We start from the raw sequence: 16,295 nt of genomic DNA on the forward strand, positions 1-16,295 counted from the left end.
AGCCTGCTTTTCCCTTTCCCTCAGCAACTCCCTGTGCTTGTGCTCTCTCACTCACTCTCTCCCTCTCTATCTCAAATAAATAAAATCTTAAGAAAAAATAAATTTATCAATTGTTTAAAAAAAAACTCTATACATAAAATAAGTTCATATAAACAAACAACTGCAGGCAACCTAAAAGGAAAATAATTAAGTAGAGTATAATATATTCACTTGATTTACAAACTGCAGCAAAAAATCATTATGACAACAAAATACCAGCAAAATACATCCAACAACATATCAAAAGGATTATACCTTACACCATGACCGAATGGGATTTATCCCAAGAATGCAAGGGTAACTCAACACACAAAATCAATCAGTGTAATACACCACATTTAAAAAATGAAGGGAGGGGCGCCTGGGTGGCTCAGTGGGTTAAGCCTCTGCCTTTGGCTCGGATCATGATCTCAGGGTCCTGGGATCGAGCCCCACATGGGGCTCTCTGCTCAGTGGGGAGCCTGCTTCCTCCTCTCTCTCTCTCTGCCTGTCTCTCTGCCTACTTGTGTCTCTCTCTCTCTCTGTGTCAAATAAATAAAAATAAAAAATTTTAAATTAAAAAATAAAAAAAATTAAAAATGAAGGGGAAAAGCCACATGATCATTTCAATTGATGTACAAAAAAGCATTTGTCAAAACTCAACAACCTCTCATGATAAAATCACTCAACAACTAGGAATTAACGGGAATTTCCTCAGGGCACCTGGGTGGTTGGTGGTTCAGTTGGTTAAGCTTCTGCCTTTGGCTCGGGTCAGAAGATCAATATTTTATTTATTTGAGACAGAGAGAGAGAGAGAGAGAGAGAGCGAGCATGCCCATGAGCGGGTGGGGAGAAGCAGAGGGAGAGGAAGAAGCAGACTCCCCGCTGAGCAGGGAGCCTGATGGGCGGCTGGATCCCAAGACTCCAGGATCATGACCTGAGCCAAAGGCAGACGCTTAACCAACTGAGCCACCCAGGTGCCACAAGGATGCCCACTTTAGTCAACTCTATTCAGGATAGTACTGGAAGTCCTAGCCACAGCAATCAGGCAAGAAAAATAAATAAAAAGGCAATCAGATTGAAAAGGAACAAATAAAACTATTCACAGATTATTACATGATCTTATATTCAGAAAACCCTAAAGAATCCACAGCTTGCAGGGTATAAGATCAACACAAAAAACTCAGTTGTAGTTGTATACATTCACAATCAACACTCTGATGACAAAATTTAAGAAAACAGGTTTTTTTACAGAAATGGAAAAACTGATCACGAAATTCATATTGATTCTTGATCTTGGGGTCATGAGTTCAAGTCCCATGCTGGGCATAGAGCTTATTTAAGAAAAAAGAAAAAGAAAGAAAGCAAAGTGGTTGTATTGTGAATGTATTAATGCCACCGAATTGTATACTTAAAATAGTTAAAATGGGGGACATCATTTGTGGAGCATACAACTCTTGATCTCAAGGTTGTAAAGTTCGAGCCCTCACTGGGTATAGGGATTACTTAAAAATAAAATCTTTTTTAAAAAAAAGTTAAAATGGGGCACCTGGGTGGCTCAGTGGATTAAAGCCTCTGCCTTGGGCTCAGGACGAGATCTCAGGGTCCTGGGATCAAGCCCCGAGTCAGGCTCTCTGCTCAGCAGGGAGCCTGCTTCCCCCTTTCTCTCTGCCTGCCTCTCTGCCTACTTGTAATCTCTGTCAAATAAATAAAATTTTTTAAAAAGTTAAAATGGTTAATTTTACATTATGTATATTTTACTACAATTTAAAAAGGAGGGGTGGAAGAAGGGTGATTTTAGTGATGGTGTGGAGGAGATATGAGTGGGAGGCCTACAGATGCTTACCATTAAAGCCAATCCTAAGACAGGAATAGGGGGGAAGGACAAGATGAGAGAGCCCAGAGAATACAATGAGTAAGTGAGAGACACAGAGAAAGATTGATTCCTAGATTTGCTTTAAAACTTAGAGGAAACACAGTGTGACAAGTATGCTAACAACATCAATTTTTGGCATATGAGTTTGAGAGATGAATGAGAGATGACCAGCTGGCAAAATGAGCATAAACACATATCTGTATCAGCAGAGAAAGTTGTGAAGCTATAGTTTTGATTTTGAAGGTCCAGGCTCAAGGCAGTAAAAAAGCTCAGGAAGAGAGCTGCTCACTGAAGAAAAGGTAACAAACTAAATTCTGGAGATCGTGAAATATCATTTAAAGGGCAGAGACAAGGCCAAGTATTGGATGGAAAGCCAGGGGAATTAAGACACAAATGTCAAGAGGGAGGGTGGTTCAACAGTGTCAAAATTCTGCTGAGAGAGCCACTAGTTGAACTGCAGGACCATTATTATTAAGCAATTCCAAAAAAGTTCTGCTAATGCTGTTTGGACCAACTCCTATGTTATGTGGCATACACTGTGGAGTACAAAATGCTGGGGAAAATTCCTAAGGAATTCACTAAAAAAACTACTAGAACTAATAAACAAGTTCAGCAAGGCTGTAAGATACAAGATCAATATTTTAAAAAATTAACTATTTCTATATACTTGCAATGAGCCATCTGAAAATGAAAGTTAGAAAACAATTCCATTTACAATAATACCAAAAGGAATTAATTACTTAGGAATTAATTTAAGAAAAGATGTGTAAAACCTGTATCTGAAAACTACAAAACATTATTATTCTTTAATTCATAAGATCTTCTTTAGAAGAACTAAACAAATGGAAAAACATCCCAATCGCTTCTCGGCTTTTTGGCTAAGATCAAGTAGAAAAACATCCCATATGCATAGCTCAGATGACTTAATTTTAAAATGGTTATTCTCCAAATTAATCTACAAATTTAAGGCAATCTCTATCAAAATCCCAGTTGCTCTCCTTGTAGATGTTGACAAACTAATCCTAAAATTCACATGGAAATTCAAAGAACCCCAAAAGCCAAAACAATTTTGAAAAAGAACAAAGTTGAAGAACTCACACTTACTGATTCCAAAATTACTACAAACCTATAGTAATCAAGACAGTAGTAGTGGCACACAGACAGATATGTAGACTGAAAGGGCTTTTTTTGTTTTGTGTTTTGTTTTGTTTTTAAGTAGGCTCCATACCCAGCATGGAGCCCCACCGAAAGCTTGAACTCACAACCCCGAGATCAAGACCTGAGCTGAAATCAAGAGTCAGGCGCTTAACCAACTGAGCCACCCAGGTGCCCCTAGAATCCTTAATGTAAAGGGTTAGAATGTAAAATGGTGCAGCCACTTTTGGAAAACAATCTGGCAGTTCCTCAAAAACTTAAACGTAGAGTTACCACATAGTCAAACAATTCTACTCCTACATATATGTACCAAAGAGAAACGAAAACATACATCCACATGAATGTACACATGAATATTCAGAGCAACATTATTCATAATAGCTAAAAAGTGAAAACAACCTAAATGTCTATCAACTGATGACTAAATAAACAAAGGTGGTATATCCATACAATGGAATAGTATTCAGCAACAAAAAAGAATAACAGATTAATATGAACTTTGAAAATATGATGCTAAGCAAAAGCCAGGAGCCAAAGACCATATACTGTATGACTCCATTTATATGAAATGTCCACGACAGGCAAATCTATAGACAGAAAGCACATTAGAGGGGAATGCAAATATTGGCATTGATGGCTAGGGTATTAGGTTGTTTTGGGGGTGATGAAAATTGTTCTAAAACTGATTGTGATGATGGTTGCTCATATCTGTGAATAAAATAAAACCACTGGGGGGGGAACCACTGAATTATAACTTTAAATGGGTGAATTATATAGTACGTGAATTATATGCAGTATATATATATGTATGTGTATATATATATATATGCTGGAAGACCCACAGATATAAATGTTTTATGGTAAGTACAGAAGTAAATCAAGTCTGGATGCCAATTTATTGTTCTTGTGAGGATAGTTACAGTAACTTATTAATACATCTGAAGTCTTCAGGCTTTCCCAAAAGTTAAATACTCATTATAATACTTCGTACTTAGGGGCGCCTGGGTGGCTCAGTGGGTTAAGCCTCTGCCTTTGGCTCAGGTCATAATCCCAGGGTCCTGGGATCGAGCCCCACATCGGGCTCTCTGCTCTGCAGGGAGCCTGCTTCCTCCTCTCTATCTCTGCCTGCCTCTCTGCCTACTTGTGATCTCTGTCAAATAAATAAATAAAATCTTTAAAAAAAAAAATAATACTTCGTACTTGGTGTGCTGTTTGACATTACTGTTATTAAAACAAACCAATAACAGGTAATAACTTCTTTGAGTGTTTCAAACAGCAGTTTTATAAACTGAATTGGTAAAAAAATTAAAATTAAAATTAAAAAAATAAACAGAATTGGTGGTTAGCCATACTAAACAAAATCTCTCTTGCTACATACAGATCCAACTCTATATATCCTGGTTCTTATTTTTGGTATTGTGGGCTTATTACCCTAATGTTCCTAATCACTGGATATGTAATGTATTTATCTTTTTAAAAATTGTGATAAAATATACATAAAACTTACCATTTTTTAAGATTTTATTTATTTCTTTGAGAGAGAGAGTGAGAGAGGGAAAGAGAAGGGCAAGGGTCAGAGGGAGAAGCAGACTCCCCACTGAAGAGGGAGCCCAATGTAGGACTCGATCCCAGGATTCTGGGATCATGACCAGAGCTGAATGCATTCGCTTAACCAACTGAGCCACCCAGGCGCCCCAAAACTTATCATTTTAACCATTTAAGTGTACAACTCACAGCATTAAGTACATCCACAGTGTTGTGCAACCATCACCCTTATCCAATTGCAGAACTTTATCATCCCAAACAGAAACTCTTTACCCATTAAACAATAACACCCTATTACCAGCTCCAGCTAACCTTTATCCTACTTTTGGTCTCTATGAAATTTACCCATCCTAGGTACCTCAGATAAGCAGTATTATATAATACTTGTCTTTTGGTGTCTGGCATACTGGATTAGCATAATGTGTTCATGGTTCACCCAAGTTGCAGCATGTATTAGAATTTCATTCCTTTTAAAGGATGAATAGTATTTCATAGTACATATACATACGACAATTTATTTATGCATTCATCTGCTGATGGGACATGGGTTGTTTCTACCTTTTGGCTACTGTAAATAATGCCGCAATGAACACTGGCATGTAACTATACGTTTGGCTCCCCAGTTTCAATTCTTTGGCATATATACATAGCAGTGAAATTGCTCAATCATATGGTAATTCTTTAATTTTTTGAGGACCTGCCAAACCATTTTTCCACCGCATATAGACCATTTACACTCCCAACAGCAATGAACAGGGGCTCCCAATTCTCTACCTTCTCACCAACACTTGCAATTTTTTTTTTCATAACAGCCATCCTCATGGGTGTGAAGTGGTATCTCATTGTGTGCAATGTATTTTTAGTCTATTATCTGTAAACAGAAGTTCACCTAGTGTTGATTTCTATAATTATATGTAGCACAGCCACGTTAGAGATACAAACAACAAATATTTACACGCCAAAAAAATAAAGCACAGAATTACAAAGATTTAAATCAACTGAATTTTGAAAAAGATATCAAAGATGACAATGAATACAGACATAACACAAAACCTATATATGCCATTTTACTCATCTGGGACTAATGTCTAAAAGACTAATATGTGTACATAAAAATTCCACAAAGCAAGTTACAGCTTTGTGATTTATAGATATGACAGTGAAACAAATGAGGAGTCACTCCTGAAGTAAAACTTTTAGAGACACATTTATCCCTGAGAGATCATTGTCACTGTCCCCATGTTAAAGATAAGTGAATCTGAAATCAAATAGGTTTAACCACTTGTCTTAGACCACACAGCAAATCTTTGGAAGAGATCTGGAAAATAACAATTTGACTTCTAAGCTTAAGGCAAAAATCTCATAATTTAATGTGCAAAATATCAAAGAAAAACTGAGAACCATTTCAACTCTTAACGGTAAATAAACTATGGGAAGTTGTCCACAACACTGAAGCTTACAATCTCCAAAAGCAAGGACAGATAAACTCCCAGCTAACGGACCTGAATGTGGATTCTACTCAAAACTACATTTCCCGCTCCCCCCACCATGCTCTAAGAACACTGAGTCTCTAACTTTGTCTCTGTTTTCATTGTTTTGTTAAATTTTGGCGGTTCAAACCTAGGATAATTCTATTGTTAAACTGACAAAGCCTATGTTGAAGCAAACAAAAATGGAATTGTTCTTTGACAACCTTGCCTAAATCAGATATTGAAAGTGTTACTTGTCTTTTTTTCCTGCACCCTACATGCTAAACAAGATAGTTACTGTTTACCCTCACCGAATTTGATCCAATCGTTCTAGCGAAATTGAAATATATATTACGTATATTTTAAGAAATATTTTAAATTTCAAGAAATACTAAGAATATCTTAAGAAATCCATGCCCAGTTATGCAGAGGTGAAATGACCTGACTGGGATTTGCTTTAAAATACTTCAGCGTGGGCGCCTGGGTGGCTCGGTGGGTTGGGCCGCTGCCTTCGGCTCGGGTCGTGGTCTCGGGGTCCTAGGATCGAGTCCCGCGTCGGGCTCTCTGCTCGGCGGGGAGCCTGCTTCTCTCTCTCTCTCTCTCTCTGCCTGCCTCTCTGTCTACTTGTGATCTCTCTCTGTCAAGTAAATAAATAAAATCTTTGAAAAAAAAAAATACTTCAGCGTGAAACAAGATGGGTCCGGGGAGGGAGACGAACTGAACCGTAACAGACTCTTAATCTCAGGAAACAAACTGAGGGGTGCTGGGGGGTCAGGGGAGGAGGGATAGGGTAGCTGGGTGATGGGACATTAGGGAGGGTATGTGCTATGGTGAGTGCTTGGAATTGTCTAAGACTGATGAATCACAGACCTTCCCCCCTGAAACAAATAATACATTGTATGTGAATACAAAAAAACAAAACAAAACAAAACAAAAAAAACCTTAAGCAAAGCAAAGGAAAAAAAGTAGAGATGAAACATTTGTGACATATTTAAACTGTTGAATGTGGATGGTGACATATAGTTCATTTCACCTTTTCTCTCTCTACTTTTGTCTATGCTTAAAGTTTTCACCATAACTTTTCAAACTGAGTGATTTCCAAACGAAGTTACCGTCCTGGTTATCGAAGACAAGTCAGCGGATACGAACGTCCTAGTCTTCGGAACCATCCCGGCGAAGGGTCCCCCCGCAGAGGCGAGGCCGCAGTGGGCTCCGCGCCACCACGCGGGCCGAAGGCGCACGTTTTCTCCCAGGCTGAATCTGACAACTCCCTCGGTGCGCTCCCGGGCTCGGAGGACCGCCCAGCTCCGTGGCGCACGCGGGACTCACGCCCGCGGCTCGGGGAAGCCCGACAAACTCCGCTCGCGCGCTCCAAGCTCCCGGCCCAGTGTGGTCGGCCCCCGCAGCCCCTCGAGACCGCGGCTGGAGACCCCAGCACCGCCCTCTCCGTCCCCCCACCACGAACGCCGGCCCAACCCACCGCCTACCATCCAGGTCCTCGTCGTCCTCCGACTCGGTGTCCGCCTTCGCGTCGGCGACCAGGCCAGCGCCGGGCTCCAGACCCTGGGAGCCGGAAGGAGGGGCGGCGGGCGGGCTGGCGGGCTGCGAGCGGGCCTCGCGCAGGCGGGTGAAGTAGTCCACCGCGAAGTCGACCAGGTCCGGCGGCTGCTGCCGCAGCACCTCCACGGTGTACCCCTGCAGCAGCTCCGTGAGCCCCGGCGGGATCTGGATGTGGCTCATGCCGGCGGCGGCCGCGAGGACAGGCGGGTCCGGGCCGCCGGCGGCCACTGCCTCCGCGCTCCCTCACGCCGGCCTTTTCGCCCGGCGCCCGCGAGGTCTCCTCCCGCGCGACCCGGCTCTGGCCCTCCTCGCGCCGCGCCGCCCTTCGGCCCGTGTGCGTCTCCGGGCCGCACGACCCTAAGCTACTACGGCCGGCCTGGTGCCGCCGCCGCTGTCACTGGGCAGCCGCCGCCGCCGCCGCCGCCGCGGGGACCGACGAGCGGGCAGGCGGGACGGGCGGGGCAGGAGCCCGGGTTGTGACGCACGCGACCGCGGGCGTGCGCGCCCCCGCCGACCGCCGGCCCCCAGTGCGCGTGCGCCGCTGGGCCGCCCGCAGGTCCTGTGCAGTCTCGGGTCGAGTCCCGGGAATGAGTGGTCTCCTGGCTTAAGGGAGTCTTCGGTGCTTCCCACCTAGCCGGGAAGACCTTTCACATATTGTTTCAACATCCGGTAAGAGCCTCTTCTTTGCCAGCACTTGGTAGGCTCCAGGGACACAGCCTAGTAGAGCCAGATAGCCAGACGACGCCTGGCACACACGTTTCAACTTCAGTGTGGTTCCGGCTGTCGTGGAGAGCAAGAGGGCGCGCTTTAGGGGGTGACATTCAGGCTGACTCCGAGACCTGGACAGGATCCCACGACAGGAAAATCTTGAGGAAAGCCATCTGAACATAGAGGGCAGCAAGAGCAAAGGGCTGGTAACAAGTCAGGACCACCCTGGTCCCAGGGTGGAATGGTGGCACCACGGTAGGACCTTCAGAAATCTGGCAGGGGGTCTGTGATATGTCAAACAGGAAAGGCGTGATAGATGGTAGGAGTTTCAGTGATACAGTAATTTAAGAGCCACATGAGAGAAATAAGCCTGTTAGAGTATGTATGCTGAGCACGGAGTAAGGTGCAGAGCAGGAATCACCTTTGTGTCTCTTCTCCTCTTAAGCACTCCCACCAAGATTCTGCAGGCCTTTTCTCTTTCTACACTCCACCCTGGCCCCACACTGTTTCATGGTGTTGAGTAGACCATAAGGCACTGTTAATCCTTTGCCCCTAGGGAGGGGGCATAGGTGAACTGGAGAGGCTAGGCTATTTCCCAAGTTGCCCCCTTCACCCACACCAGATGGAAGGGAATAGAAAAAGGTGCTTGTTCTGGGTCACAGTGCTGACGAAAGGCCCAGTGGGCATAGGACAGAATCCTGCCTCTCTTTGCTGGGCCCAGACAGAAAGTAATGAGCTATAGGCTTGGGAACCTCCAAGGCATTTGGGATGGTTAAGCTCCACCAGGTAATTATCCAGTATTAATTAAAATCAGCACTAAGACCTCTCATATTGGCTTGGCACATACCCAGGAGTTCAGTGCTGCTAGGAACTCAGCTTCTGGAAACAGGAGCAACAGATCCCCGCTGGTACAGAAACCATCCACCCTCTAGGCTAGGCAAGCCTGTGATTCCAAACAGCTGTGTCTCCCTGGACAAGTTCCTTGACTCCAGGGGGGAAGTCTTGCACAATTTACTTTGTGAGAGCAGGGATAGTGTCCAATTTGTTTCCTTTGTGTGTGTGTGTGTGTGTGTGTTTTATTTATTTGACAGAGATCACAAGTAGGCAGAGAGGCAGGCAGAGAGAGAGCAAGGGAAGCAGGCTCCCTGGTGAGCAGAGAGCCCCATGCAGGGCTTGATCCCAGGACTCTGGGATCATGACCTGAGTCAAAGGCAGAGGCTTTAACCCACTGAGCCACCCAGGCGCCCCTCCAATTTGTTTCCTGCTCATTCCTTACCACACACTGTTGGAGAAGGTTTACTGAATGAATGAATGAATGAATGAATTCTCCCACACAGCAAGTGAAGTCAGTGAAACTGCTCTCCTGACCCGTCTCAGAACTAGGAACTAGGATCCTTTTCTTTAAAGTGCACTTTCTGGGGCGCCTGGGATGGGAAATGCCCATCAGCCTCTGCCAGGAGTAGGCTGGTTTGCTGTCAGTTGGCCCAAAGCTCGGCCAGCCAGCCAGCCAGCAAACACAGCGTTCAAAGGGCATCTTTGGACCTGGAGGGAATGAGGGCCACAGAAAGCAGGAACCCCATAGCTGTTCCTTATCTCACAAACCAGCCTGAGAGTAAGGATGGACAGCCAGCCTCCAGGCCCTACCTGGCTCCCCTCCCTAGCACCTGGTCCAAGAGCAGGGATGCATCTTTGGGAAGCCCTTCTGTTGTAAGTGGAGTCCCAAAGGCCTTCATGAATGCTCATTTGAGCGGGTCAAAGAAGAGTGCCTTAGAGCAAGAGAGAATACCAGGGCCCTGAATCCCACATCTTCTACCCTCACCCTCCTAGGAGTGCCTTCATTCAAGCCTGTCCAGCTACAACACTAGAGGTTACCGTGGCAACCAAACCCACAGACAGCAGGTGACCAGGAAACAACTGCCAACAGTAAGTGATGGTGGGGGACAAGGCAAAAACAGAGACCCTCAGAAGCAAGAGAAATATAGAGCCTGTGGTAGAGAAGAGGCCTGACAGGTGCTCAGCTCCAAGCACCAGTCCTAGGAGTCACTCCCCAGCAGGAAGTCGGAGCTTGCACAGACTGCCACACCACCAACCACAGGCAGACGCGAACACAATGGGGCTGGTTCTCAGAGATGTTTACAACTAGTAATCACAGTAACACAGGTGGGGTGCATGTTTAGACCGACAGCAGTGGGTCTGGTGAAAATGAACATGGGTAGGGTACCAACTATTGTTTCCAATGAAACAGTGGATTTCATGTAGTCTTGATAGGTTTATTATTTGAAAGCATTTTTTTTTTCTTTCTAGGAGGAAGAGAAACACCCAAACTCCCCCAGACTCCTCTGGGAGACTGCTCTTGGCCCAGACCTCCCAGTGTATACACCTTCTGCCCTCTGATACTCTCTGCATACTGGGAGTAGGGGAATGGACTCAGCCCAAGCAGCAACACCTCCCTCTTCTCTGCCCAAAAGGGATCTCTAGGCCATTCCACTCCCCTACCTATCTCCTGGAACCTGTTGGTGATCTGACCACCCCTGCATGCCAGCCCCTCTGGTCCAGTCTTCCCAGCTCATTTAGTATCTACCACCATCAGTTTCTCTTTTGCTTCAGAAGTGTTTATGAGCCTCTTGGACAGGAAGGCTTGGTAAAGTGGGCTATGTTTTCTCTGTCATCACCCAAGCTGTCCTTCAGCCTCTATAATGCCTCCCTCATATAAGTGGCCTCATATAAGGCCACTGCCTTTGGTCCAGGAAGTCTCTATTTTAACAGGCATCCATGCCCCAGGGAGGAGTTAATTCCCAGGCCACCTGTTTCTGCACCTGTGAGTCACCCTCTCCCCAGGACACTGTGTCCCAAGAAAGTATCAGTTTCTGCAGCGGACCTTGGGTCAGCCTCGGAGACCCCTCAAGGAAAGAATAGACCCTGGGAAGCAAGGGAAAGGCTGGCTGGAGAGCCACAGGCCTATATGCTCACCAGAGCAGACAAAACAGAAAAGAGAGCCCTCAGGGAACACCTGGTCCTGGGGCTTTCCCGGTACCTGTTGGGACTCTCTGCTACCTGTGGCCTCACTCACAGGCCAGTGGCCCGGCTTTGACCCTGTAGTACAGACATGCCTCCTGGAGCTTGGGCCAAGCAGTCCCAGGACAGCCTCTGATAGCATCACAACCCTTTCTTCAGGCCTGTGGACACCCAGACATAACTCTGTCATCTGCACTCTATTATCGATCTGCCAATGATCTTGGCAGATCAGCTTACCCGGTCTGAGCATTGACTTCCACATCCAAAAGTGGGGTAAAAATCCGTGCCCACTAAATATCGAGTTACATGGAGATAAAGTAATAAGGACAGGGGCGCCTGGGTGGCTCAGTGGGTTAAAGCCTCTGCCTTTGGCTCAGGTCATGATCCCAGGGTCCTGGGATCAAACCCCGCATTGGGCTCTCTGCTCAGCGCGGAGCCTGCTTCCCCCTCTCTCTCTGCCTGCTTCTCTGCCTACTTGTGATCTCTGTCAAATAAATAAAATCTTAAAAAAAAAAAAAAGAATAAACCCATGGGAAGGTTAGAAAGGGCACAGGGGCTTCAGCCTCAAAAGAACTGTAGGGAAAGAACTGTGGGTGGAGATGGTATGACCTTACAACAGGAAAATGGCACTACTGTTGCTTCTAATAGGCTTGTTGCAACATTCCACTGGCTGCCCCTCACCTTTGACCTAGTTATACTCTTCTTTGTGCCTGGGTGAGGCTGTTATCACCGACTGGTTGTTTTAACACCTGCTGTCTGGCTTCTAAATGCTGCCTGTGACAGAGAAATTGTTGAGGAGGGCCCCAGCCTTTCCCCCACCCTCACCCCCATCACAGACAGCAGAGATCTATCAGGAACAGGTGGCATTTCAAAGTGCATCATAAAAAGGAAGTGCCAGCCAGGAGGGACTTACTCACCATCTGCTCTGCTCCCTTCACAAATACGTCTCCTGGGGCTTCCCTATTTGACTTAACACCTATCGAACAACCAAAGGAGTAGAAGAATCTATCACCACTAACATCAAGGAAACGAAACATTCCATTTTAAAATGGAAGCTGTTTCAAAGGGCAAATTAGCCAGACGCAAGGACTGTAAAAGTGATCCTGAGCCATGGGAATGGCTGTCATTTGGCTAGAATGCAAATGCACTCACAGGGGCTTCCAGGCAAAGGCTGGGGTTGCAGGATTAGCTCAAGGACAGGCTGCTGCCAACAGCTTCAAGAAACACTTATGCGGCCTTCTCCAAACCAGAGAGAGATTAAATAAAGACATCCTGCAGCATTAGGGAGCAGGCATAACACTGAATTAATCTTCCTAGGCAGAGGGCACACAATTTTCATCTGTGAACAATGTTATTTGTTGTTTTTGCTTGACCATAATTCCTTTCTGGTCACCCAAGAATATCTTCCCAGGAATAAAGTATCCTTCATTAAACCCCCAAATCTTTAGCTTCCTGCCAGGCTGGCCACGCCCACTCTCAGATGGGGGTGGGTCCCTGCCCCCTCATCCCCTTATGCAGAGTCATGGCACTAAAGCCAAAGTTCCAGGGTCTCCGTGCAGCTGCAGCAAGGTGGGACGTACTAGCAGAACTGTAACTGTGACTGCCAGGTGGGACAATGCCAGAGAGGCCCAGCTCTGGTAGCCTTGCCAGCCACCAGACAAGGACAAATTAACTTGGCTCCCTTCCCACCTCTGGATGTACCTGTGCATCACCAACAGCCTAATTAGCAAAGCCCGGCTGGTGACATCAGATCACAGTGACCCCCAAACTCCTATGATAAGTCAGGATTGCTTCTGGCTTTTAGAACAATCAACTCTCTGTTAGCTCAGGGCAGAGAGGTGAAAGAGTGAAAGGAAGGGCTGCAGGCTTGTACTGAGGGCTATGGGAATAGTTAGCAATCAAGCTCCCCCACTTCCCCATCAGGCAGTTGCTGCTAGGACAGTCGGAAGGCTGGGCTAGCCTAAACTTCCTCCTCTTCCTCCTCCTAAATCCCCTGCCTGGAGCCACCAAGGATACCAGATCCCTGACAACTTCCACCAAAGCCACAGGCTGCCTGCTGAAATGACCCAGAATCAAAATAATTTCACACAATGCAAAAATTAGAAACAATATTTATTGTTTTCTGTTAAAATAGGGCGCTCTCATGAGAAAAGAGTGTGTGAAAAGAGCCTTTCCTACACCCCAGGCTTTGTCACTTATCTCAGCAGGCTAGAACTGTTGATTCAAAACTCTCCTCACTGTGTAGGAGGGAAAGCGCTCCATCTACTCCTGGGAAATTAGGCTACTGTAGTTTTAGCTTTGATTACTTGCATGCATTAGAAAGAAAAACTCAACCTGTTAACAGGCTATCCGCCCCTAGGCACATTTGCTCAGTCCATTTGGACAGAGAGATGTGGCCTTCAAGTCCACATCCCCATGTACAGGCCAGAATTAAGTGATAACCCTGGAAATCTGGTGGGTGTTCCTGGGTAGGGATTGAAGACAACACCAACTCTTGGTCAGCTGGTTGAAAACATGCATAGTGTCTCCAGTGAGAAGCTGAGATTCTCTCCTTCTTGAGTAGTATTTTGGGTGTAGTAGGGCCTGTAGTCCACCAGTAGATAGCTCTCTGACCATAGGTGGTATCTGGTCTAGAAGCTACTTACTCCACCTCTAAATCCTCTTGAGATCCCTTAAATTGACATGAGTAAATTTAAGTTTCAAAATGGCACACCAAGTTATACCAGGTAGAGGATGTCATTAAGGCAATGGTCTCAACAAGTCCATATACAGAGTTCTGATCCCACCATTCCCCTCCCTTTGCCTTCAGGACTGCCTAGTCCTGCCCACAGCTTCTCCTCTATGATAGCTTCCATCTTCCAGAAGCCTTGAGCAGCCTTCAGCTTCATAAGTTGGGGGTGGCCCAATTAAGGAACTTCATGGCAACTTCAAAGCCAAGGAAACAGGCCTGAGAAGGGGTTAGAAGGAAGAAAAAAGCTAGTAGGAGTTGGGACTATCACAAAGACCCCAGCACCATGCTTGGCTGACCCTGTCAGGACCAGAACCCTTCCGTGACTTTATCAGAACCCCTCCCCAACTTCGTTCCCACCCCAGGTCAGGGAATCAAGCTGTGCTTTCATATTCCTGCGAGGGGAAGAAAATCCATGTCTCACAACTGCCCACTTCTGATGACCAAGTCAGGAGATCAAAACCCCTCCCCTCATGGGGCACCTGAGTGGCTCAGATCGTTGAGCATCTGCCTTGGGTTCCAGCTATGATCTCTAAATCCTGGGATCAAGCCCCATGTCAGGCTCCCAGCTCAGCAGGAAGTCTGCTTCCCCCCTCTCCCTTTGCCCCTCCCCCTGTTTGTGCTCTCTTCTTTCTCTCAAATGAATAAATAAAATCTTAAAAAAAAAAAAAAAGCCCCTCCCCTCAAAGAATCCCAAAGACAACTCCTCCTGAAGCTTCAGGAAAAGAAGCAAATAAGGAGGCTCTGGCTGAGGGTGGGATTTGGGGAAAACTGAGCCCCCAATCCAATCCTAGGAATAAGCAAAAGTCAGCCCATCTAGACCTAGGAACCTGCTCTAAGCCCTGAAGGGAAAGCATAGCCACTGCCTTCCACTCACCGCATTGGCTGGAAAGGCTCGGATCATCACCGCATTGAACCCCTTATACAAGGATGTGACTCCTTCATTCTGGATCAGCTCTCTCAGTACATCTCTGAAACCATTAGGGTATTTTCCAGGAGGTGCTGTGGGTGGAATCCAACTGTTAAGGCTTTAGGAAGTTTCCTGACCTGCGTATAGTAACCTATACGGGGACAGTTCCATAATCAAGTCTTCCTGCTGGGTCACCGCATCAGGAAGAGGACACCCTCCAGGTCATCTGGGACCAGTCCACAGACAACACCATTCACCTTGGGATAAACATACAATGTCTGGATTACTGATGCTGAGGGAGTGAAGAGGAAAAGTGAAGAACGTAAGAGTCCTTCTGCTCATGGGAAGGCAGCAGAGTTGATCTGACTGCTTATCTCACTTATTTTGTGTTCTGGCCAAAAGGAAATGAATCTAGGGTTCCTAGGACACAAATGACTGTAAGGGAAAATGTTGGTCAGAGAGCTGCTGGATGCTGCTGTGGAGAGTATCTCCAGGGCCCTAAGAGCTCGCACCCCAGGGGCAGCCAGTTCTGGTACCCAGTCCACGCCCATCTACCCCACTACCCTCCACTAACCAGTCTGGAAGCGGGACTTGAGCACGTCCGGGGGGATTGCCACAGCCCAGTTGAAGATCCCTGCGATGCCCCCAGCCACCAGGATCCGAGGCACACTGAGCTCACTGACACTGCAGAATACCAACCGCAGCCCCAGTCAGACAAAGGCTGTGAGCAAGGCATTCGAACCATCCCCCCGCTTGGCAGATGGGGCAGTTTCACCGAGGGAGAGGATGGCCAGAGGGAGGAGGTCCAAGGTCAGGGCTCCTGTGACATGGTAGCTGCCACTCCTTGAAGGAGGTTTCATGAACTTCTTTCATATACTTCCTCCAGCAGGTGAAGTACAGAGTAAGCAGTGTTAGCTGGGTCTCAGCAGCAAGGACAGGAAAGTGGACACGGAGCCAGAAGCAAGCCCCACTCTGCCTTCAGACCCACTCACAGTAAAGGGCAACAAACCCATGACCGAGCAAAGTGGCCTCTGCATTCTTCTATTCTCCTCACCTCTTTCCCTCTGGCGTCAAGATATTTTTCAGCCACTCATATGTCATGAAATACATCCCGCTGGCTGGAACATCTGTTAGAGGCAAGAAAGAAGCAAATTAAAGAATATAAAATCCTCATGGATTTCTAGAACTTAGAAGAGCCAAGCTTGGTGCTGGCCCTTTCAAGGTTTCCTGGGAAGTTCCTCAGCTGCACCTCCTATGTGCAGTAATCATTTTGCAGTAATTATATGCTGCTTTGGGGCAAGCACTGGTGTA

General features: G+C 46.3%; 2 protein-coding genes across 4 annotated transcripts in view; both read right to left on the reverse strand.

The window, feature by feature from the left end:
• Positions 1 to 8,044, reverse strand: part of LOC111143823 (protein kinase cAMP-dependent type II regulatory subunit alpha) — a 122,106-nt gene extending 114,062 nt beyond the window's left edge. For all 3 annotated transcript variants that reach the window (XM_022497743.1, XM_022497742.1, XM_022497741.1), the window contains exon 1: positions 7,551 to 8,044. In XM_022497743.1, the coding sequence (XP_022353451.1) occupies positions 7,551 to 7,803 (253 nt within the window). In that variant the 5' untranslated portion in view covers positions 7,804 to 8,044. The remainder of the gene's footprint in view (positions 1 to 7,550) is intronic.
• A 5,401-nt stretch (positions 8,045 to 13,445) lies between these two features.
• LOC111144018 (solute carrier family 25 member 20) overlaps positions 13,446 to 16,295 on the reverse strand; it is a 29,452-nt gene continuing 26,602 nt past the window's right edge. The window contains exons 6-9 of the mRNA XM_022498083.1: positions 16,039 to 16,111; positions 15,559 to 15,668; positions 14,952 to 15,076; positions 13,446 to 14,293 (exon numbers count right to left, since the gene is read on the reverse strand). Coding sequence (XP_022353791.1) covers positions 14,231 to 14,293; positions 14,952 to 15,076; positions 15,559 to 15,668; positions 16,039 to 16,111 — 371 coding nt within the window. The 3' untranslated portion in view covers positions 13,446 to 14,230. The remainder of the gene's footprint in view (positions 14,294 to 14,951; positions 15,077 to 15,558; positions 15,669 to 16,038; positions 16,112 to 16,295) is intronic.

This window comes from Enhydra lutris, unplaced genomic scaffold, assembly GCF_002288905.1.
Source record: "Enhydra lutris kenyoni isolate GAN:26980312 unplaced genomic scaffold, ASM228890v2 scaffoldscaffold10, whole genome shotgun sequence".
NCBI lineage: Eukaryota > Metazoa > Chordata > Mammalia > Carnivora > Mustelidae > Enhydra > Enhydra lutris.